Source organism: Ictidomys tridecemlineatus, chromosome 5 (genome assembly GCF_052094955.1).
Source record: "Ictidomys tridecemlineatus isolate mIctTri1 chromosome 5, mIctTri1.hap1, whole genome shotgun sequence".
NCBI lineage: Eukaryota > Metazoa > Chordata > Mammalia > Rodentia > Sciuridae > Ictidomys > Ictidomys tridecemlineatus.
This window is the reverse complement of record NC_135481.1, coordinates 47707477-47730936: the sequence shown is the minus strand read 5'-3', so window position 1 is coordinate 47730936 and position 23460 is coordinate 47707477. Positions and strand designations below refer to the sequence as shown.

Sequence of the window (23460 nt, the reverse complement as noted above, 5' to 3'; positions counted from 1 at the left end):
ACCATTTGCAATGACACTATCTCAGAATCCTTTAGGATTCTGCAGGAGGAAGTCAAATCCCATGAGCCCACTAGCCAAGTCTCTACTTGACCTGATCCCAAGCTGCCCTTCAAGGTTTATCTCCCATTATTTTGTGACACAAACCTGCTTCAGTCAGTTAGTGTGACCCTCTCTTCCTTGAATACGCACCATAACTTTTTTTTCTTTCTTTTCTTCCTCTTAGAAACCTTCAAAACCTAATTCAGATACCATTCTTTTTTTGACAAATTTTCTTACCATTTAAGTCTGTCAAATTCATGTCTCAGTTCTCTGTACTTATCATTCATTTCTTATACCACCAACTTGACATTAGTACACATGAACTTTTAAAAGTATTTTATTTTATTTTTAAAATGTCCTATGTGTAAAATTAGAGCAAACATTTAGCATCAAGAATGTATAAGCCTTGGGGCTGGGAATGTGGCTCAGGCGGTATCGAGCTGGTCTGGCATGCGTACGGCCCGGGTTCAATCCTCAGCACCACATACCAACAAAGACGTTGTGTCCACCTAGAACTAAAAAATAAATAAATAAATATTAAAAATTAAAAAAAATTTAAAAAAAGAATGTATAAGCCTTAATTATTGGGTTGATTATTATTGACAGATTCGCACACCTATAATCCCAGTGGCTCGAGAGGCTGAGACAGGAGGATTGCGAGTCCACAGCCAGCCTCAGCAAAAGCAAGGCATTAAGAAACATAGTGAGACCTTATCTCTAATAAAATACAAAAAATAGGGCTGGGGATGTGGCTCAGTGGTCAAATGCCCTTGAATTCAATCCCTGGAACAAAAAAAAAAAAAAATAAAAAAAATAAGTGGATGTGTTCATGTGTGTACCTTGAAAGTGTACCTTAAGAACAGTACATGTTGGTACATGTTGGAGAAAGTAAAGAAGAAGAAGTTGTTAAGAAAAAAAAAAAGGGAATCATTTTTTCTAAACTTCTACATCCTTTACCATTGACATTAATAGAGAGATGATAACAGGAAAGCAGGAAGACAATGAGGAGAAAAATAAACAGGAAGAAGAGCAGGCACAGATGCCTAGATTTTCTGAAATATGTATTTCAAATGGACAGAATGCACAGCTGCCTGGGATTGATTTCAAATTAGTAGGTGCTCATTAAAATATATATATATATAAAACCCCCTAAATTACAAATGACCAAAATGTCATAATTCATTTGAACTGAATTTTGATCCCTATTAAATGAAAGTATTCTGAGGATAGATTCCACAGGACAGTCTCAGTTCCTTGCGCTGCAGTGGGAATGTATTTATCTGAAAGATTTGTTTTTTATTAGAAGAGAGAAGGTTAGGGAAGACAGGGAAGAAAAACCACTGAGAAAGAAAGGAGAGGAGAGGAAACCAAGGGATACTGATAGGAAAAGGATTCAGAATTAGCAGCAGGGCCCTAAAAGGAATGTTAACCTATTCCAAAGTTTCACACAGGAAATGAAGCTAGCAAGACTCAAGTCCTATGCTAGGGACTACCTGTTCCTTCTTGATTTCTGTTCAGATGCTGAGGGTTGTTCACTTGGTGGGACCCAAAGTTCCTTGAAGATAACAATGAAACAGAATTCCCACAGAAAAATGGATAATGAAACTCAATTGGAAATCTGCCCCCCAGATGGGTAGTTTTCCAATTGAGTTTCATTATCCATGGGTAAGATTTGCCTACTTATAAGACTATAAAGCATCCTTTACTGATGATCTCACTTTCTTCCTCCATAAATTGACTCATGCAGAAAATCACTTATTTGAGGTCAATGCCAGGTTAATGTTTTTAGAAAAGTGGTGTATCAGAGGAATTGGAGGAGCAAGGAACAGTGATTATGAAGGACCTAAAGGAGTCATGTATAAGAGAAGGAGATTTGTAGAGGTTGGAGAAAGGAAAAGGGAAATAGGGCCATTCTAGAGGGAAAGTATTATCACTATGAATAACCATGTTTTCATCAGAGCTTGATGCTTACAAAAGACAGAGCTAACAATTAGCATTGGTCTACCTCTTTCTTGGATATGATCTTGAATTAAATCTAAATGGTCAGTGCAACAGTTGAAGTCGCTCAACTGAAAAGACCAGGACAGAAAGTGCCCTCTAAAGCTTGGGAACCACTCATGCCTGCTCCAGTTCACTGTGAATCTCTGGTATAGCATTGTAACATCATGGCTCAAAAGTACTCACCCCGTAAGTTGGCCTTTACTTGCTAATAACTCTTTATTTCTTACTGTATCTAAATACCAAACCTTCCTAACAAGGCCAGAAATAGAACTGGAGAGGGACAGACTTGGAATAAACCTCAAAGATTACCTTGTGGAGATCTATTACAGATGAAGAAACTAATGGTCAGAGACGAACAGGACCTGATGAAATTTCCAGAATTTGGAGCTTCTCTTCTTCCTTCTCCCTCTGCTTGAAAGCTTACAATGCCCATAGCTGAATGTCAGGTAACTAAAGAGTGGATTCAGTTGCAAGACCTAAAGGGGGAAAGAAGTCCACAGTCTGGCTCAAAGTCCTTTCTGTGTCCTTCAGAGATGCAGAGGGGAGAAACACTGAGCTCTGAGAGTCTCAACTCCTCCCTGGGAGATCCTTCTCCATTTCTCTCCAGTCTTTAAGGGGAATAGTTTCTGATTCCTCAAGCTCTGTCTGATCTCCTTTATCCTTTCTTTTGAGGCACAGAAGGAGGTATTGAATAGAAACAGATGCAGTTTGAGCTTGTACCATCCTTATAAAAGACCCTAAGAGTAATCTCAATTGTTTTTACACTGGATCAGGCGTCAGGACTGGGATTAGGATTAAGTGATGAAGAAGCACTTACACCAGGCACAAAATATAAAGGGGTGTCAAAACACTCAGTAATCAAGATAAATAATATTTTAATGCAATGTTTTAAAAACTGTTTAAAACAAAAATAAATTCAATGCAATATAATACTTAATATAGAAATATTAAAAACTTAAATAGTAGAATCTGACGCTAATCCCAGTCTTGTCACTCTGGCTCTTCAAAGTTTTAGATATTTTATACATCAGAATTTTTGAATTCATTTTTATTTTTAGAAGATTTGAATTAAAATATTATTTATCCAGATGACTGGGTTTTAGAGGCAGTGCCCCCTTAAATTTTGCACCTTAAATTACTGTCCCTCACTTTACCTTAATCCCATACTTGCCTGGATGGAATTCATTCTTGGCTCTCATCAAATGATTCAGGGACAAGGAACAAAAAAAATAAAAAATAAAAAAATGAAGCATATGCAGAGTTTATGATTTAATTCAGTGAATTATTTTTATTGATGCAGAATTAAATGATTCCAACTCAGTAACATTGGAAGGACAAATTAATTACTAATAGCTACTTACATCATTCAAGGTTTTACCCGTATCCAAAGTTCAGGTCTGCCTCAGGGACAACCAGCTCAAGAGCTGCTGAGAGAGGACCACGGAGGATTGCAGACTCAGGTATTGATCTCAACTTATAAAACATATCCCTGGAAATTAACTGGCCCCAACTCATCACAAGTGATAAGAACAAACCCCTCTGTGGGGGGTGCAATTTGGTACCTGCAAGCAGGATATTTGGTGCCATCAGTTAGTTGACAAACTGTCATTTTGAACATTATTGTGCTCTGGTAGCATAAAATGGTGGAGTGGTTTCGGCAAGTCACCTTGTTGGAAGGAGTGCAAATATTATTGAGTTTTTGAGGCCTCTCATGGATGAAGACATGCTCCTTTTTGCATGTGTGGTCAGGTTCCCGGATGATTCTTCGCAGGATCATGTGGTTACAGTACCTCACAGGAATGGTGTTCTGAGGGTAGTCCACGTTCAAGTGCTCTATGGATGATCCCACTTCATCCTCATTCAGCTCGTTTTCCCAGAACAGAAGCATTAAGAAAACCATCACCATTAGTATCATCAGGGGTAAGATTTCCTTTACATTTTGAGCTTTAATTCCTGTAAAGTAAGGGAGACAGAAAGGAAGAGAGGGTAGTCAGATTCCTACTGCTCTGCCCCCTGGCTGCACCCCCATCCTTTTAGGAAACTTCATTTTCGTCTCTCTGCTAATTAAAATCATGTTGAACCTATAAGATCTGATTGGAGTGACTGCTCCCTGCAAAAAGCCCCTCAGACCACCATCAGCTCCTGGCTTTGTATTTAACGGTTTTGTAGTTATTTCCATTATTTGTTCTGTCTCTACAGGCTCTTTGATAACAAGTACTTCATCTCTTATTTCTCCCAAAGCCTTCAAAATGCCTAACCCAGGGCTGACGAGACAGAATTTGCTCAAAAATGCCCATGCCAAATTGTTTTATTCATACTGATGAATGACTTCCTTCCCCACAGCTTTCTCGGCCCTAGTTCTACCCAATCCCACATGCTTTTAGTCCCGTCTTCCAGTCTGTTCTTCTCAATTCCTCCTGGTATGGCTCTTGCTTGGGTCTGTGCTCTCTTCTCTCACCTGTTCCTTTTGCTGTTGCCCTCACAGGTAACATATCCTTTTGATCATGGAACTGAGAAAATTCCTGGTGCCTTGCAGTTGCCCAACAATAACTGACCGGGAGCCAGTTGGGTGTGGGGAGGTCAAAAGTGGAAAGAGCAGAAAGGGAGGGACCTGTAGAGCAGTGTGCTTGGGTGCCACTGGGAAGGAAGAGAAGTTACCTTCAGAGGGAAAGGTAGGTGAGGCAGGTCCCAGATGGGTCCTCATGATACAAGCATGGACTTTTCACAACATTTAGTGGAGTTCTGATGTGGTCTTTCCACAGTATTGCTCATTTTTAAAATTTTCAATCACTCCTTACCACAAACCCATGAAGGAGCTACAGATAAGGAAACAAGTTGCAGAAAGGTTAAAGTGAAGATGAGAAATTACAAGGGTAACAAGAATCTCACTTTCTCAATGCTGAACACCTGAATTCTAGCTTCAGCAAATTTCACTCCCATGGGGTGTCTAGGACAAGGATAAAGACCTGGTTCAACTCACAGAAGGAGATTAGAGAAGGCAAACAGCTGCTAGAAACTAAAATTTGTATCAGGATGTAAAACACTATTAATAATTTCCCTAATTATGCATTTTGTCAAAGGAGCAAACTGCACTGCAGGATTGCAAGAGACACACCTAGCTCCAGTATTGACTGATTTGGGGCAGTGGCCTCAAGATAATAACATAGGAAGTGAAAACCTGTTCTGGGTGCCTTCAGTCACTGTGTACAAAATCTGATGATGTGAGGACACATAAGGACACCACAGGGATAGAAAGAGATGCCTGGCTCCAGCTGTTTCAGCTCTCCCACAAGAAACTATGGAATTTACTTAATCTACTACAAATGTGGTTGGCCACCCTTGCACAGCTTCTGTAATTTCCACAACTGTGCTCACTTTAAGGCAATGTGGCAGACTATTGGCAAAAAATAAAATAGCCACAGAATATTTCCTATTCTGGATTGGGAATATAGCTCAGTTGGTAGAGTGCTTGCCTTGCGTGCATAAAGCCCTGCCTGGGTTCAATTCCCAGCAACACCAAAAACAAACAAACAAACAAACAAAAAACCCAAACCATTTCCCATCCGACATTCTTTTCCAGAACTTTGCCATTCCTCCATCAAGAAGTAGAGTCTATGTCTTTTCCTGTGAGCATGGATGGATTTTGTGCTTGCTCCCACTAATACAATATAGTGCCAGTGATACTATACCACTTCTGAGGCTAGGTCATACAGCTTGGCGATGGCTCTTTTGGGACATTTACTCTGGGAAACTTCAGTTGCTATGTGCTAAGTATGACTCTGTTGAGATTACCACAAAGAGAGTTCACATGGACAGAAAGAGATGTCCCAGCAGCCTCAGAAGCCCCAGCTGTTTCTGATCCTTGATGCCCAAGTCTTTTCAGGCTGGGTGCCAGATATAGGCAGTCAAAAGAGTTAGGAGGTGACCCAGCTCCAGCCACCATGTTCCTAAAGCTACATGCAAATGCTCAAGCAAAAATCGACTAATTGAGCCCAGTTGAGTCTCAGATTCAGGATGAAAAAAATGGTTGTTTTAAGCCACCATTTAGGGGGTAATTTGTAAAGCAGCAATAGATAAATAGAACAGAGGGCTTATGACTGCCAAATCTTTCAAACTGATTCAGTCCCACAAAGTTCAAGAAAGTAACAGGTGCCACCAAAGTTTTTGTTTGTTTTTACTGAGTAGAGGTTATGACACAAACAAAAATGAAAAACTGGATTTTTTAAATCTCCACCTAGGCTGAGGTTTTAGCTCAGTGATAGAGTACTTGCCTACATGTGTGAGGCTCTGGGTTTGATCCTGAGCAGCAAAAATAAAATAAAATGCCCGACTGCTGTGAAACCTCCAAAAGTTCCATTTTAACTCCCCCACCTCTCCCCTTCCTCTGCCCCAAAACCCTCCCTACCCCCATGGTACCATCTCTGCCAGGTCTACTGGATTCCACCTGCCCTGTAAGGCCCCATCTTCACATCAGTTGCCTTGTGACCAAATAAAGACCTCCATTCACTTCAAAATTAAGTCAAATCCTGTGAATGACAATATTTTGCTAATTCTCCAAATTCGGGCAAGAAAATTTACATCACTCTTTCATTTCTATACCATGCTAAAAACAATTCTGAGCCTTCTACCTTACAAAACTAGGGAGAATTTCACTTCCTGTCATTATTAAAATGTCTTCTTCCTTTCTAGCTGGGATCCCAAGGAATCTGGGAAGTATGTTCTTGCTCCTTGTTCTACTATGGGACATGCACTGGCCAACAGCAGCAACTAAGGAACAACCATTCTCAGTTACCTCTCTTATAAAGACTTCTGGGTACAGAGATCCAGATCAGAATCTTCACGCCTGTTTATATTCAGACTTAATTTCCTCAGTCACTTACTTTATAAGGTTTTTGTCACTTATGATAAAGAACTTTTAGCATTCACATATATTTTGAACACACCTACTTGAGACAGGCACTATACTAGGCACCTGGGACACATTAGTAAAAAGACAACTATACCCATCTCCCCCAGTGACTCTGAATTAACCCCTCTGTATGAAAATTGGTAATTGAAAGTTTTAGTTTCTTTTTCCTTTTTTATGATGCTGAGGATTGAACTTTGAATCTTGCACACACTAGGCAAGCACTCTACCTCTGGGCCATATCTTCAGCCTGGAAAATTGGCAATTAAAATTTAAGAATTATATTTTTATTCCACCTAGACTGAAAGATCTATATATCAGATTGAGCCATGTGGTGAATGCCTGTAATTCCGCCTATTCGAGAGGCCAAGGCATGAGGATTACAAGTTCAAGACCAGGCTGGGCAACTTTGGGAGACCCTGTCTCCAAATAAAAAGAGGATTCAGAATGCAGCTCAGTGGTAGAACAATTGCCTAGTATGGTCCTATATTCAATCCTCAGCACTGCAAAAAAATTAGTATGTGTGTGTGTGTATATATGTGTGTGTGTGTGTGTGTGTGTGTGTATATTTCATAATAATCAAACAGCTTTCATGTGTTGAGGGAAAATTCTTCAGAAAAGAATAGTGGCAAACACATATGAAAAGAATTATAAATTCAGAAAATTCACATTGTACAATCACTAATGAAATAATTAAACTAGAAAAAATTACCTGCTGGGACTGGGAATATAGCTCAGTTGGTAGGGTGTTTGCTTTGCATACATAAGGCCCTGGGTTCAATCCCCAGCACCAGTAAATAAATAAATTTACCTGCTGAGTGATTAAACTATTAGAAGAAGGCTGGCTGTCACCACCTACACATCACTGGACCTATACATCACTGGAAGAAGAAAGCTAGCTATTGGCACCTCCTAATATGGTGTGATAGGAAATACCTAACAGAGTTTATGAAGCATTCTTGCCAAAGAATTGAGTTTAAATTGCAGTTCCTAGAAAATTTAGGGAAAAGAAGCACAAGATTGAAAGTCCCACAAGGAGCCTATAATCCCAGTAAATTCAGAGGCTGAGACACAAGGATCACAAGTTCAAAGCCAGTCTCCAAAATTTAGTGAGACCCTGTCTCAAACAAACAAACAAAAGCTGAGGATGTAGCTTAATGGTTAAGCACCTATGGGTACAAAAAAAAAAAAAAATTCACAATGAGACCAATCCAGAATATGAGACATTACACAGGATAAATGACCAATTTCTTCAGAAAGTCAATGGCCAAAACAGAGGGAGAAATTGTTACAGAGTAAATAAACATTCAGATTTTGAATCTTATTTGAATATGGATGAGGCATTATATTATAATGCATATTTTTCCTTTTATAAGATGTAATAATTATATAGAGAATGTATTTTTGGAGATATATTCAAAAGTACAATGAAATAACATATTGGGTATTAGAAGGAAGGAAGGATAGAAGGGAGGGGAGAAGAAAAGCAGGCAGCAAGAGAGAACAGGCACACAGTGTGGTAGATTTTATGGCAGTGTTGCCTGTAAGAGGATAAGTGTGATGGGATACATTATTTTTTCTCTCTACTTTTGTATATATTCACAGATATTTATTAAAAATTTTAAATTCCTGCTCTCACAGAGTTTATATCTGGTAAAGGCAAATGAAAAATAAACATAATCACACTTCAGAGTTTTATAAGATAAGTGATGTATAATTTTAAATAAGATGGTCAGAGTAGACCCATCCATTATAGGTTTCCCTTTCCTCCATTCTAATCAAATCCTAATTTTGTTTAAGAAGCTACCAGTTCTCCACATTACCATGGGCTTCAAGGAAATCTACCCTCATCACAGCCCTGGGTGTGGATTCCAGTGAATATAAATGATCAGGGTAATCCCATTCATGTGGAGCCAATGAGACGGGAAGGGTACTCAGCTGGGAGTTTTTGGAAACAGTCTGCACAGGGTAAGGAAGAGCTGCTCTAACAAAGGCATCATCTATGGTTCACTGACTCAAGGAAGTTAGGTTGTTTCTTTTTTACCTAAAGATTCAGGGTGAAAATTATTCAAGTAAAGTATTCAACTAAACACTTTTTCAGAAAACATTTAAGAATTAATTTCACTATGTTATGTGGTGGATATCTACCATATTGTCTATGCATCCATTTTTTGAATTGACAAATAATAATCATATATATTTATGGGGTAAAATGTGATGCTTTGATATACAAATACATGGCAAAATGATTCTTTCAAGCTAATTAGCATAACCATAGGGAGAACATCTAAACTCTATTCTTTTAGCAATTTTGAAATATATCATATATCATTATTAACCATGGTCACCATGTTGTGTAATAGATCTTGAAAACATATTTCTTTTGTCTGACTGAATCTTTGTACTTTTGTACGTTTCCCTTTTCCCCCACCTCCACCCCCAACCTTAGTAACCACCATTCTACTATGTATGTCTGTAAATCCCACTGTTTTAGATTCCATACACAAGTGAGATCATTTGGTGTTTGTGTGATGGGATACATTATTTTTTTCTCTCTACTTTTTGTATATATTTACAGATATTTATTTTAAAAATTTAAAGATAAGTGATGCATGATTTTAAATAAGATCGTCAAAGTAGATCCAGCCATTATAGGTTTTCCCCTACCCCCCTTCACATGCCATGAGAGGGAAGAAAGAGGGAGACAATCCATCCTTGGTGTCTCATCATGATTCTCCATGGTGTGACAGCTATCTCTGGCCTGCTTCACTCTCTCACCATCCTTCCAAAGGCTGGATGCAGGCCTTGTCCTTTATTCTCAAATGTACACTGAACATAAGAATATGGGCTTTAAACGGACTTTCTGAAAACTTTTAATTACAAAAGGTAATAAAAATCTTAGCATTGGCTTGACATGGGGGCACATGCTTCTAGTTCCAGCTACTTAGGAGGCTAAGGTAGGAGCATCTCAAATTCAAGCAGCAACTTAGAGGGAACCTGTCAAAGTAAAAAAATAGAAATGGCTAAGGCTGTATCTCAGTGGTAGCGAGAACTTCAGTTCAATCCCCAGTAAGGAAAAAAAAATCTAAATGGTGACCAATTATCTACTACTCCTAGCCTTCCCCCTGACAGGTCTTCTGCACTGACTCTTTTGTGCACTGGCTAGTCTGATATGGGGATTGCTTACTCCCCTTATTCTCTGTTTAAATCTCCTCCAAATCCTAGACTCTCATGGCTCATCTTTAGTGGTGACCAGAGAGCTTCTATGGAGGAGGACCTAGGAGTTGGGATTATGCCAGAAGAAGAACTAGGGCCCTCCCCTCTGTTCCTAAAGAGTTGTTTTCTTAGTATTTTACGTAAAACTAAAAAACATGTATTGCCCATATTAAAGAGTGGGAATGGAAGGAGGCTACAGAGTATAACTGGGAAGAACTAATGACCCCACCACCAGCTCTCAGCCATTGACTTTCTAATTCCTGTAGATTATGAAAGAAGCAAAAGAAGTGTGGGTGTGGGGGTGTGGGGGGGTCTTCAAGTGAAATCTATGAGAAACCTGGCCCTTTGCCAGGTTATAGACCTATTGAAAAGCCCTGGAAGCTGCATTTATAATCAGTTCCCAATGGATGAACCTCAACTTGGTTAACAGCATCTTCATTTCTGAAGAGTTGCACCCATCCACAACAAAACAAAATCCATTTGTGAGTATAGGAAAACCTGAGTAAAGCCCAGTAGGAAATGTCTGTGTCTGGATTATTGCCCTGGTGTAGAGCTTCCACGGGACCAAAACAGCTCATCAGAACAGTTCTTCCCTGGACTCTGGGTCTGCCTCCTAAACACTCACTGCAGGAGGAGAGTTGTTTTGTATTTTCCAAAATTCTAAATTGTATATTTTTTCAGCAGTTCCAGAAGCCAATTCATCGGGTCCTGGCGATGAGCTTGAGTGACCTAGGAGTGGAGTTCACTAGGGAGAGAGGCTCCAGGTCCTGCACATGGAAGGAAGAAGGAAGAATCTACCAGTGGGTTTGGAAGGAGACCAAGGCAGAAGCTGGGAATGCCCTGGATTGGGGAAGGTCATAAGAAGCACAAAGTTCCTCCCTCTCTCCTCCATTTTCTAACCTTCCTTTCCTTTTCTCCTTCACCCAGAAACCATCTCTTAGGATACCACTTACAATTAAGAAGTTGCAAAACCTGGGTACAGTGGCATGGCACACACCTGTAATCCCAGCAGCTCAGGAGGCTAAGGCGAGAGGATAGTGAGTTCAAAGCCAGCCTCAGCAAAAGTGAGGAGCTAAGCAACTCAGTGAGATCCTGTCTCCAAATAAAATACAAAATAGTGCTGGAGATGTGGCTCAGTGTTCTAATGCCCCTGAGTTCAATCCCCGTAACAACAACAAAAAAAAAAAAAAAAAGGAAAAGGTTGAGACCTGATTTATTTACTCTCGTTTTCACATTCCCTTAAGAGCTTCCCATACATTCTCACCTACTACCCTGGTGACAAAGGATCAGATAAGATCCTGAGGATATTTCTAAACACAGAAGTAGTATATGCCCATTTGGAACTCTACACTGGTTCACAGGAGCTCTCAGGCACTCATTGCAAGCTCATATATCAAGAAACATTTCCGAGTAGAATACAGCTCTTCCAGGAACCCTGGTTTTCTCCTGCATGAATGTCCATTAAGAAACCCTCCTCCATACTTCTTTCCATAACTTGCTATACAGGCTTGCCAGCTACCTGCCTGGCCTTCTCTCCACATACCCTGTGTGTTTAAAGAACTAGAACAAGAGTTCTTGTGTTCATGGTACTTCTCAGATGGCAAATGCTCGTGGAGTGGATGAGTAGGTAAAAGATATCAGGTTTTGTCCCATTTCTGATACGAATTCGCTGTGTGATTGTGAGAAAGTGAGGTTACTTCTCAGAGTCCCAGTTCCTTCTTTAAAATGAGGATGGTAGGAACAAATAAAGGAAGAATTTGACTGTTTATAAGTTCCCACTTTGCTTTCACAAACTAAGGTGCTAGCTTAATTAAAACAACCCACCTGAAATTCTCTTAAGATGACAGTACTCTGGCTAAAAATTCTATTTCCCTGCACACTGAGGGAATAGAGAGGTGGTCTCTGCCTCCCAACCTGGAGTCAGGATGAGCAGTGAGGAAGCAGGAGGTGAGGGAACTAGATGCAGATCCAGAAATGGGGAACCTTGATTAAGAGTATGGAAGACTATTCCTAAGAATTGGCCTATGGAATTGGCAAATTGGTCAGTGGGACACCTCCAAAAATGATAACTATTTGTGGGAAAATGTATGAAGAACCCCTAACCTGGAGGGGTTCATCGATTACCTTTGGCAATTGCACAGCAGTTTTCTAGACATGTAACTGAAGGACTCATGCAATACCCTCACAAGTTCCTGGGTACTCTTTCAACTCACCTCCCACTACCTCACCTATTTCCTTATCCAGGTGAGGCAGCAGACTGGAGCCTGCATATATCCAAAAACAAGTTGCTCCTGATCTCGGAGAGGACATGTTCCGAATCAGGGGCTATGGATTTTGGCCTTGTAGTTACAGCCCCAGGCTATGCACATGGGAGGTCCTGTTCCTCCCTGCGGGGAGACCAGGTCGTTTCTTGTTTTATAACTTCTCTTGTATTCCTGAAATGACTACCACCACGTAATAGCCTAAGAGAGAAAGGTTGCCCTAAGGAGGGGATCCCTAAGCATGCCTTCTAACAGCTATTTGGTAGGCCCACTCCTTCAGTTTCTACCTCTAAAAATGCTTTGATTATTGCATATTTGATTTCCTGTGTGTGCCCTTAGGCTGATCTCTCAACAGCCCCCTCTGAATGCTAACAGCAGAAGGACCATTAACCCAGACTTCTCTTTATGGTGCCTCTTGGGACATTCAGATCTTTCAAAGAACTTCCAGGCTCTGCCCTCCTCTTTGGACCAGTTCCAATTTCCCTGAAAATCAGATAAAGTTTCTTGAAAAAAAAGATAAACAATTTTGCTGTAACCCCAAATAATAATCAAGGTTCTAAAGCACCCAGATATGTGGAAATCAAAACAAATAAATAAAAAGCCCTCCCTATTCGAAGCTCCCAGTGGGGCAGGATGAGCAACTGCCTAGGAGGCATGAAAGATGGGTTAAAACTGGCCCTGCCACTAACCAGCCCCGTGACCCTGATCTTAGTTCCCTGGGCCTCTCTGACCTCCTTCCAAAGTGTCTGGGTGTTGGCAGAGCTGGTGGGATCGAGGAGATGGAAATCGCTAAGAGTTTTGGCTGAAGCTCATGAGTAATCCTTCTTCTGAAGCAGGGCTCTGCCTGTCTATTAGAAAGCTGGCCTAGGTCTCAGTGTCTAATTGTCAACCCTCGTCCATCACAGAAATCATTTTTTAGAACGCAAATCCAGTTGTTTGCCTCTGATGCCCACTCCCATCCCCACCTTAAACATGGTGATAACTTTTCCTTGGTCTTAATATAAAAACCACTGTTCTCCCCACTGCCTACTAGGCCTTGCAGAGTCAGCCTCACCTAAAATCTAGTTTCCCTTCATGTCCATATTCCTGCTAGACCCTCCTCTTTTTAATTTTCTGAATTCATCAGACTTTCTTCCCACTGAAATTTTTTAATACATCTCATTCTCCTGTCATGGAATATTCCTGACTCTGCTCACTCTCTCCCCATTCTGTCTGGTTAATCCTTTCTTTCCTTAGAAACACTTTCCCAGAAATCCCAGAGAACATAAGTGGCTTCTATTTTGCTGCATAAACCCCTGTACTTTTCTTTGTGGCCCAAATCACTGGCATCCTAAATGAATTATATTTCTCTGTTTAAAAAAAATTATCTGGTTGTTCCATGACCGCAGAGGCTGCATTTCTCTGGTTCTTTGCAGTAGTAATCTCTGTTTCAGTCTCTGCCTGGAGTACAACAGATGTTTCATAAATATTGCTCAGTATGTATTGAGAATGAATGGCCTAAAAGAATGATATTTGCACTTTGGCTACAATATCAGCAAGCTATTCTTTATAAAAGTTAATACTTTTTCTGTGAGGGTTACTTTGGTGGGACCCGATAGTACCATATGGACGTAGGGTCAGAAAGATCAATAAAAGCAAAAAAAAAAAAAAAAAAAAAAAAAAAAAAAAAGTTGATTCACCTCTAACTACTAGGTGAATCAAGGGCTTACACTTCTCTGAATCCCTCATTTCAGTTGTTAAAAACTAGATCAGTCTCTATTGGCTCCTTCTAGCTGTGCTATTTTTCCTCCCTATCCAGAGTCTGCCATGGATAGGGAGGTGAGTTACTTACTTACCTTAGTAAGTAACTGTGGCCTGAACACCCTAATAAGTAAGGTGGCCTGAACACCTTGCTAGACAACAACACAGCTCTCTTCCTTATGAGTTCCATATCCACCTCCTGTATACACACCATCAGCAAAAAGCAGTGCAGATTCTTCAAAACCTTAAATGGAAAACCCATGACCATACCTGTTTTATCCACAAGGGGGAAGTTTCCAGTTTGACTTGGAGGCAGAAGCAGACACTTGACCTATTCACGTGTGTTTTGTGTCCAGCATAAGTTCTCATTCACTCTCCCATTTATATTCCTCTCTCCACCATCTCCACATGACAGCAGTATTTTTCAGAACTACATAGCAATTGATTCCCCATCGAAAAAACCTAGTTAAGTGAGATTGATAAAGTCCTTTTGGGTTTTGCCAGCCCTTCTCCAATTTAAGTCTTTCCCTTCCTCTCAGATCTCCCTAGCATGGAGTTTTGTTTCTCATCTTATTAAATCAGTTCTAACAGACCTTCCTAGAATGACCCTGCTAGATGCAACCTCGCAATGTGACCCCAAACACCATCTGGTCATAAGAGCCTCATGCATCCCTGTACTGAAGCAGCTCTGCTTTTATATCCCCCAATGTCACAAGATTGAGTCTTCCTTAACAGCCTTTATAACTTTTTATTTAAAGCAATAACTCTATCATGGCACTATTCACAATAGCCAAGTTATAGAATCAGCCCAGATGTTCATTAGTGGATCAATGGATAAAGAAAATGTGGTATATTACATAATGGAATATTATTCAGCCACAAAAAAAGAACAAAACCATGACATTTTCTGAGAAGTGAATGGAACTGGAAACTTATCATGTTAAATGAAATAAGACAAAGACAGAAAGACATGTATCACATGTTTTCTCTCATATATAGAATCCAGAAGTTTTTAAGAAGGATCACGTGAAAGCAAAAAGGGAATTACTTAGGACAAGGAAGAGGACTAGGGCTGGGGAAATAAGGAGGATGGACGTGACCAAACTATGTGATATGTATATATGAAATCATCACAATAAAACCCATTATGTTGTGTAATTAAAATGCACACATAATTTTTTAAAAACCCACACAATTCATTGACCAAATAATACTGAGTATCTTTTAGGTGCTAAGGAACTTTCTAGCCTCTGATATTCCAGTTGTAAATAAAACCTCCACTCCCCAGGAACTTCAGTTCTAGTGGTGGGGGTGAGAGAATTAATCTTTTTTTTTTTTTGTACCAGGGATTGATCTCAGGGGCACCCAACCACTGAGCCACATCCCCAGCCCTATTTTGTATTTTATTTAGAGACAGGGTCTCATTGAGGTGCTGAGCAACTTTGCTGAGGCTGGCTTTGAATTCACTATCCTTCTACCTTAGACTCCCGAGTTGCTTGGGATTACAGGCGTGTACCAAAATGCCCAGCTAAGAATTAATCTTTAGAAACAAAACAAACAAAAAGCCAGCAGCAAAAGTCAGGCAGTGGTATGTGCAATGAAAAAAATTGAAGTAGGGAAAGGAAATAGAGAGGAAAAGGGAAGAGACTATTTTTCTGGAGGGGTCAGAGAAGCCAGCTATGAAGGGTAACATCTGAGCAGATGTATTGGAAGTGAAGGACTGATCCTTACAGGAATCAGGGAGAAAAGAATCCAGACAGAGAGAAGAGCAGTTACAGGGGCACTGAACTGGACATTTCAGAGGGTCAGTAGACGCTAATGTAGTTGCAATGGAATGAGCACAAGGAAAGAAAAAAAGAGATGAAGTCAAAGAAATAAAGAACGTTCAAGAAGTGGCAAAATCATATTGGAGCTTTTTAGAGCTATAGCAAGGAGTTTTTATTTTGTGCTGAATGAAACGGAAATGCAAGTTGTAAGAGAGAGGAGTAACGGATGATTCCAAAATTGTTTATTTCATAGTTCTTTCAAAGAGTGGAAGAGTTACCAGAAGTTAAATGCTCAACAGCATTGTTAGAAGGAGTTTTTGAAAGGGGCTTCAAGCCATTGCTCATCAGTTGATACATCTGGCTGCAGAGCAGGCAGTGAACATATACCCAGCAGGAAGGGAGAGAATGGAGGTGAGGAGAATAATGGCAGGCCATAGGGGATGAAAGCTTCCCCCATATATCCATATACTCCCCTTAAGTGAGTAGGCTGAACCACTGCATTGCTTCTTTTCTCTTTTTGAGTTTCCTGCTTGCTCTTAATGCAGCCCATTTCTGTGGCTTGGAGAAGTAAAAGGATCATAGAGACAAACTATATGTGGCACATGAAGGATGCAGAAGTAAACTTAATCAAGGAAGACAAGGTACCCATGTAAGGAGTGAGTCTGAGGAGGGGGAAATGGGGTGCAGAGTGTGCCTAGAGCTGCTAGGATACAAGGCATGGTGTCCAGCAGGGCCTATAGAACATTTTGGTAGAATCTATAACTCCCAGGGCAACTGTAAGTACACCTGGGGTGTCAGTTAGAAAATTACCATGACCCATGGCCCCATCCTCAAAAATTCCAATTTAATTGTTATGCGGTTGGACCCAGGAGTGAAAGGTTAAAAATTTCCACAAGTCAGTCTAATGAGACTTGAAAATCTGTTGAAAGGTTCCTTCCCAAAGGGTACACTACTCTAGACTCTTTTAACCCCACCACTACAACCACACAAATGGCCTGAATTTAAGAACGAACCCAGGCTTTAGGTGACCAGACACCTTATAACATTTGCTTCCCCACACAGGTTACAGCATCCAAAGATGGGCCCTTGTAATAACAGTGGAGAAAAGCCAAGGATTATGTAAAACTATTAACATAAAATAAGCATCTCTAAGTCCTGAGTGAACAATTTCTGGATAAAATGTATGAATGTAAAATACAGGAGCATAAAATGGTGTTTATATGGTAATACTAAGTGTAGATGGTTCCTAATTTGTATGAAGGTATACTCAGTGCGACTTTAATGTCAACAGATTTGTGGATGTACTGGGGAGATGATGCACAGATGAAAATCAAGAATCTAAAAGGTGGGCTCGTCCGGGATTTGAACCCGGGACCTCTCGCACCCTAAGCGAGAATCATACCCCTAGACCAACGAGCCACTTGTAAAAGGTCTTCTGGATTTTATAACTTCAATAAAAAAAGTTTTAGCCACATCCACAGTTGGTTGCAAGAGTTTTTAATAATTATGGGTATGGGGTGACGCCTAGTGGATGAAGCAAGTAACTGCTGTCTTCCTTGGCCAATTTCCGGAAAGCGAGATCCTGAAATTAGATTATTTTTTGGAAGAATTTTTTAGACGTCAGCGAGAACAATTGTGATGGTGTTTTTATTCCAAATGGACCAGAGATGCTGCAGGAATCGGGAGAAGGAAATCAGGGACAGTCCCAGTGAGTTAGCGACGGGAGGGTTCCCTTGACCCGGAACCCACCGCTTCGGCGGCTGGCGAGGCGAAGCTGTGGCTGCGCGGTGCCGAGCACCGAGCGCCCGAGGCTGGGGGGGTCGCCCTGGCCGGCCCCCAGCCAGGCTCCCGACCTGTGCCCGGCGCAGAAAGCGCGGCCTGCAGGCTACACCAAAAGTGGTCTTCCTTTTCTCTGAACGTTCTCCCAAACTTGTACGGCTCTTTCCCCCACCCTCGAGTACCGTGGCTTAACTGAAGAACGAAAGCTAAACAAACCAGACAGAAAATATAAAATAATGACACAACCCGATAAACTTATAAATATGCACCAGGAGGTGGGAGGAGGGGCAGAAGAAAATGGTAGAGAATATGCTTCCTTCAGCCAGCCAGCAGGTAGCGTGGCCGAGCGGTCTAAGGCGCTGGATTAAGGCTCCAGTCTCTTCGGGGGCGTGGGTTCGAATCCCACCGCTGCCATAAGGTTTTTTGCTGTGACAGAGCGGCGATGGTGTTGACACCTGAAAACACAAGGTATCTATCTTCCTTTGCTATCTTATTTCTTGTCTCAGCTTGATAGAAATGATATATTCACTCTTTTGGTCATATTCCAAAGTTTTTCATAATGCACAATACCTAATAAAGAGCACCATAGCTGCCTTTGGGAAATCATTGTTTCCCAGAGGCAAAGTGCTAGGTCTTTAACATCATAAATTTGTAAGCTTTGCTTTGCATTTGTTGGCTCAGCTGAAGAGTATATTTTGAGCACTTGTCCTGTAATTGGCCCTGTCGTAATTGTTGAGGAGTACAGAAAGATGAATAGAATATAATGCCTGTCCAAAAGGGAAGTTCACGGGCCCAACCGGAAAAGTAAACCCCTACAATTTCAAAATGGTCTTGAAACATGTAAGGACATCATCGGAAAATAAATACAGTATTGGGAAAGGCAGTGTGGTGGTGTGGGGGAGAAGGCAAAGGGACCCTGATTTGACTGTCAGCATGGCTGGGTTCCAGTGCACATTACTGACTGTGTGACTTTAGGCTTCATCTGCTCATTTGTGAAGTGGAGAGAACAGCATTTCCCTCTAATATGAAAACTAGTAAAGCCTGTAAGTTGCTTAGAACAGAGTGAGGAAGTTCAAGTTAGGGTTTCTCTTTTTAATGTAAGCCCATGGCCATGGCCCCTATTCTTGAGAATATTCCAATCCGAATCTACAAAAAATAGAAATAAATCCTATTTAATTGTGGCTTTGGAGACCAGCAGGTGTGGCTGGAATTGTATTAATATTGCTTCAATCATTGTTAACAACCTGCCATGAATCATACACATTGCTAAGTCCTGAGGGTATGAAATAAGCACAACAAAATGCTTGCCCTGTTGAAGCTTTATCCTAGTAGGGAAAGCAGAAGAAAAACATGAAACAATGTTATATATACTATGGTACATAATAATATCCAGTAGTGATAAGTGCTGTGCAGAAAAGCAAAGTCTGGTAGGGTATAGTTACATTTGGAGGCTGTTTTGAAAAGGGTGGTCAAGGAAGATGTCACTAAAGAAGTGACCTTTGAATTCAAGAATAGGAAGAAAGTCATACAAATATCCAAAGGAAGAGGTAAAAGCAAGTGAAAGGTCCTGAACAAGACACAAGGACCCTTTATTTTTGGAGCAGCAAGAAGGTCAGGATAGCTGGAATAGAATGAGTGGGAAGGGAGAGATGGGGTTAGGAGTTGAGATCAGAGAGGGGGTCAGGACCATAATACACAAGTGGAAGATCACAGGATTTGTTCTAAGTGTGAGGAGAAGTTACTGGCTGTTTTAAGCTGAGGAGAATATTATTTTGCATATGCTACTAATATTAATTATAGCGTAAATCTGGCTGCTCTCTAGGAAATAAAGAAAGTAGGAAACTGAGTTGTGGGAGTCTATGGAGAGATGAAGGGTTTAGGGTGATAGCAGTGACTTGGTTGGGAAATGAAGGGAGGTAGCCAACATGGTTCACTGGTGGATTCCACATGGTGTTTGGGGGAACTGGATGAAAAACAGAAGCTATTTCCATAGGTGGTGGTGATAGAGCAGTAGGAAGAGGAGCATCATTTTTTAAAATTAATTTTTGAGATGCCTATAATTCTTCACATGAGGTAAGTTGGTGATAATATGTACAAAGTTATTAACAAGGTTTGTGATATAAAATTAGGAGAAGTCACATGATTGTATGAATAAGTATAGAAAGACAGCCAAAAAGGAGGGCAAGAAAACAGTAGAATTGAGAGGTAAGGAAAGGAGGAGCCAGCAAAAGAAAGTAGCCTCCTGCATGAGTAGTGTAGTGTTCCTGTGCAGTTAAAAAGGCAAGTAGGATAAAAATGGGGACTGGCACATCAGTGTTATTAGTGACCTTGACAAGAGTCCTTTTGGTGGAATGGTGGAGAAAAAAAGCCTTATCCTATTTGGTTGAGAAGAGAACATAGGGGAGGAAACGGAGACACAAAATGCATAACTTTTAAGAACTTTCTTTCTAATAAGAGATCATTGGTTTGACAGATGGAAAAGATAGTTAAGAAGGAATTTAGTTTTAGGATTAGCAATACTTACAATTTGTAAGTTAACAGGATTGAACTTTCACACTGGGAAAAATAGCTGCTGGGTGTATTGGGGTGGAAGTTGGGGGCGGGGGCGGGGGGGGGGGGACATGTCATTGCAGGAACCAAGACCTAGGGTAGGGGAGAAGGGATGGAAGTCATCTGAGGTGAAACTGGAGGAGCTGCCCTTAAGTAGAAGTGAATGATGATGAGCCTAGTAAGAGGACAGAAAGGAGAATATGAGTGTCAATAAATTGGTCAATCTGCGGCCAGGAAGAAGATGTAATTCCCTTCTAATGGGGTCATTCTAGTCTTTAATAGTGATTTATACAATAAAGAAGGTTCCCAGGGGCCCACAAAATATTCTTTTCTAATTTAACATTTAATTTTTGTTTTGGTGATTTATAGTCCCTCAATACTGTCTTGTTTCACTGTAGTTAACAGAATTCATTACTTATCTCAGGATTGTGGTGGAAAAAGAGTAAGAAAGAGAGGTGAGGCTGTAGCTCAATAGTAAAGTTCTTACCTTGCATGTGTGAGGCACTGGGTTCAATCCTCAGCACCACATTAAAAACAAGTAAAGTTACTGAGTGTTCATCTACAATATTTTAAGAAAGAAAGGGAAGGGAGAAAAGAGGGTGATGAGGGAAAAAAGGAAAAGAAAAGATCATTATTATGTGACAGAATATAAACCTCTTTTAAAAGGATAGCACATCACACATTTACAGAAGGCAATAATGTGTTATCAGCTGCCAATTCCTTCCCAGGAAAGAAGACAGCTCCTTATATTTACCTAGGGCTAGAGTTTCCCGAAATTTGGCTGAACAGGATTCCTGGAGGGAAAGGAGCATGTTTCCAAGCACAACAGACGCACTGAGAGGCCCTGAGAATAGATTGCTCTTTAAGCCGCTATGGGAGGGGAGCACTTTGTCAGAAAGAACAGAGGATAATTTGGGATGCCTTCTTGTTTCACACCTCCACAGAGACTTGATATTGTAATTTTTAAAAGCAAAGATACAGAGGGAACAAAATGCAGTTACTTTTTTTCCTTTAAACAAATCAGAAGCAAGAAAACTCGGGCTCGTCCGGGATTTGAACCCGGGACCTCTCGCACCCTAAGCGAGAATCATACCCCTAGACCAACGAGCCACGTCTAGAAATACATTTGATTTTGCCTCAAGGCTCATTGACGGCATCCTTTGGCTGGGAAAAGATGGGTGGAGTGCCTTCTATCGGCGAGAATGTGTGTTTGCTAACACAGCAGGCTGGCGCCTCACACAGAAGCTGAGCTCACTTTCTGTGACAGATCTAGATGAAACCGGAGGCTTGCGCAGACACAGCTGAATCGGATTTGCTCAAGAACTTCCTGAGTTGACACCAGCATTGTGGACACGTGCCGAACCAGCCACGGTCCCTTCCTTCATCTCTCCTCGTGCAAAAGAAAACAAAAGAGGTTACCGCAGGCCCCAGCGAGATTTGAACTCGCGACCCCTGGTTTACAAGACCAGTGCTCTAACCCCTGAGCTATGGAGCCGCCACCTGTGAGCCTGTTCTCTTTCTCTTGTCTTATAGACTCATATTGTAAACCTAGCATTCCGAAGTACTGAACGTTGTTTTATTCCAAGCAAAAGGGCAGGGCACCGTATTCTGGTACAAAACTGAAACTGTTACTCATCATTGTTGCTAAAACGTCGCCTGCTGTGCCTCTATGGTGTAGAGATCGTAATTCCGGATATTGGGGTGTCTGGAAGATCCCCCCTGGGCTGTAAGAGGGCATCTGGAGACTGATCGACAAAGGGAATAGAGCTCACTCCTCTCACTCAAGCGGTGGGAAAATCCAGGGACGGGGTGAGAGGCTTTATCCTTTCTGAATCCAGAACGACAAACCTTTAATTTTGCGTTTTCAGAGTGAATGCCTAAGATCAAACGGGAGGAGCAAATAAGGAAAAAGAGTGTTGGAGAGAAAGAGTTTAATCTTTCTCTAAAGATACACACAGATTTACATATCTTCGGTAAAAAAAAGAATACGATTTTTGTTTTAAAAATTGTGTTTCCAACTTTTGAAAATTTTGTTTAGATAATAATCATGTCTATTTCTTACTGCAAATATAGCTATAGATAAGGATTGTAGAAAAGGCCTAATTGGTGCAACCCCAAGAAGTGAACCAAGTTTGCTTAGTAAGAGAGTTTTCTGTCGCAAATCTGCTCTTATACTCACTACTTTTTAATGTTTTCATTTTTCCTAGATCACAAAGTTTGTCGGAAATCTGTAAATTTCTGATGGTCTCCTTTAAACAATGCTGCTGATCTTTCAAATTTTTAAGGAACAGATATTCTCTATTTAAGTATAGGCAAAATAAAGCATTAGTGGCAACTATTCTGGGGTTGGAGATAACTAATGGGGATGAGTCTAGGTGAGATGAATAGGAACACAGCACCGGAGAAAGACTGCAGAATCCTCTGTGTCCTGATAAGCACTGCTGTTCCCAAAATTTGTGAGCATTCAGTCCTTGGTCTTCCTATGCCTCCATGTTCTCAAGAGAACAAGACTGGGCTTTAACTGAATCAAGAAGGAGGTCTCTGTATCCCCCTGCCTACAAAGCATTTCTTTGCAGTTAACCTCCAACAGGATGATCTCTTTGGACCTTGCAACTAAAGAGAGGCCTCACAACTTCAGGAAGTAGTGTTGCCTGGCTTTCTAGAACAGGAAAACCCAATTAAAACAAAGTGGGTCATAGATGGAATGTGAATGTTGGAGTGTGTAGACATTGAGTGCATAGTGCAGTGGTTAGAAAAAAACCTGAGTTTGGTCTGTTATTTAACTCTGCCATGTCTCAGTGTCCTTGTTTTGGAAATGAGCTGTGGAAAGCAGTAACATGAACCATGGTTTCTGATTGCCTCATGGCTTTTGCACTGGGAACTTCCTGTGCAAAGGTACAAATCAAGATGGCCCAGTTGCTATGGTAACACAGGCCTGAGGAGGCTTTTGCAAAAAGACACAGAGCAGTGTGTGTCAGTCAGGACCTTGAGCTCAGGCACCAACTCCCTGGGATAGAGAATTCTGAGCATAACAAGCTAACCCTAATGTCTTGCCAGTCCTGTGTCCTTCAGGTGAAATTTTCTCACAAATAATCTTTTGATGAAACCTATATGATGAACATGCTGTACTAGCTCTGGGTCATCATCCTCCCTTAGAGGATGATGTCCCACCTGGCCTTAGCCTTTTCTCTATGTGTGTCTA

At 40.9% G+C, this 23460-nt stretch overlaps 2 protein-coding genes and 4 non-coding genes across 7 annotated transcripts in view; 2 read left to right on the top strand and 4 right to left on the bottom strand.

The window, feature by feature from the left end:
• Rnase10 (ribonuclease A family member 10 (inactive)) overlaps positions 1–17403 on the top strand; it is a 101907-nt gene extending 84504 nt beyond the window's left edge. For both annotated transcript variants that reach the window (XM_078049900.1, XM_078049899.1), the window contains 2 exons: positions 10847–10962; positions 11090–17403. The gene's annotated coding sequence lies outside the window, so the exon portion shown is untranslated. The remainder of the gene's footprint in view (positions 1–10846; positions 10963–11089) is intronic.
• Rnase12 (ribonuclease A family member 12 (inactive)) lies at positions 3343–3990 on the bottom strand. The gene has a single exon (XM_078048980.1). The coding sequence runs from the start codon at positions 3953–3955 to the stop codon at positions 3515–3517; it is 441 nt and encodes a 146-aa protein (XP_077905106.1). The 5' UTR covers positions 3956–3990; the 3' UTR covers positions 3343–3514.
• Positions 17277–17348, bottom strand: Trnap-agg (transfer RNA proline (anticodon AGG)). Its single transcript has one exon. It is a non-coding gene; the product is annotated as a tRNA-Pro (tRNA).
• Positions 17404–18040: 637 nt separating the features above from the next.
• Trnal-aag (transfer RNA leucine (anticodon AAG)) lies at positions 18041–18122 on the top strand. The gene has a single exon. It is a non-coding gene; the product is annotated as a tRNA-Leu (tRNA).
• Positions 18123–21296: 3174 nt separating this feature from the next.
• On the bottom strand, positions 21297–21368 carry Trnap-agg (transfer RNA proline (anticodon AGG)). The gene has a single exon. It is a non-coding gene; the product is annotated as a tRNA-Pro (tRNA).
• A 312-nt stretch (positions 21369–21680) lies between these two features.
• Trnat-ugu (transfer RNA threonine (anticodon UGU)) lies at positions 21681–21753 on the bottom strand. The gene has a single exon. It is a non-coding gene; the product is annotated as a tRNA-Thr (tRNA).
• Between the last annotated feature and the right edge of the window lie 1707 nt (positions 21754–23460).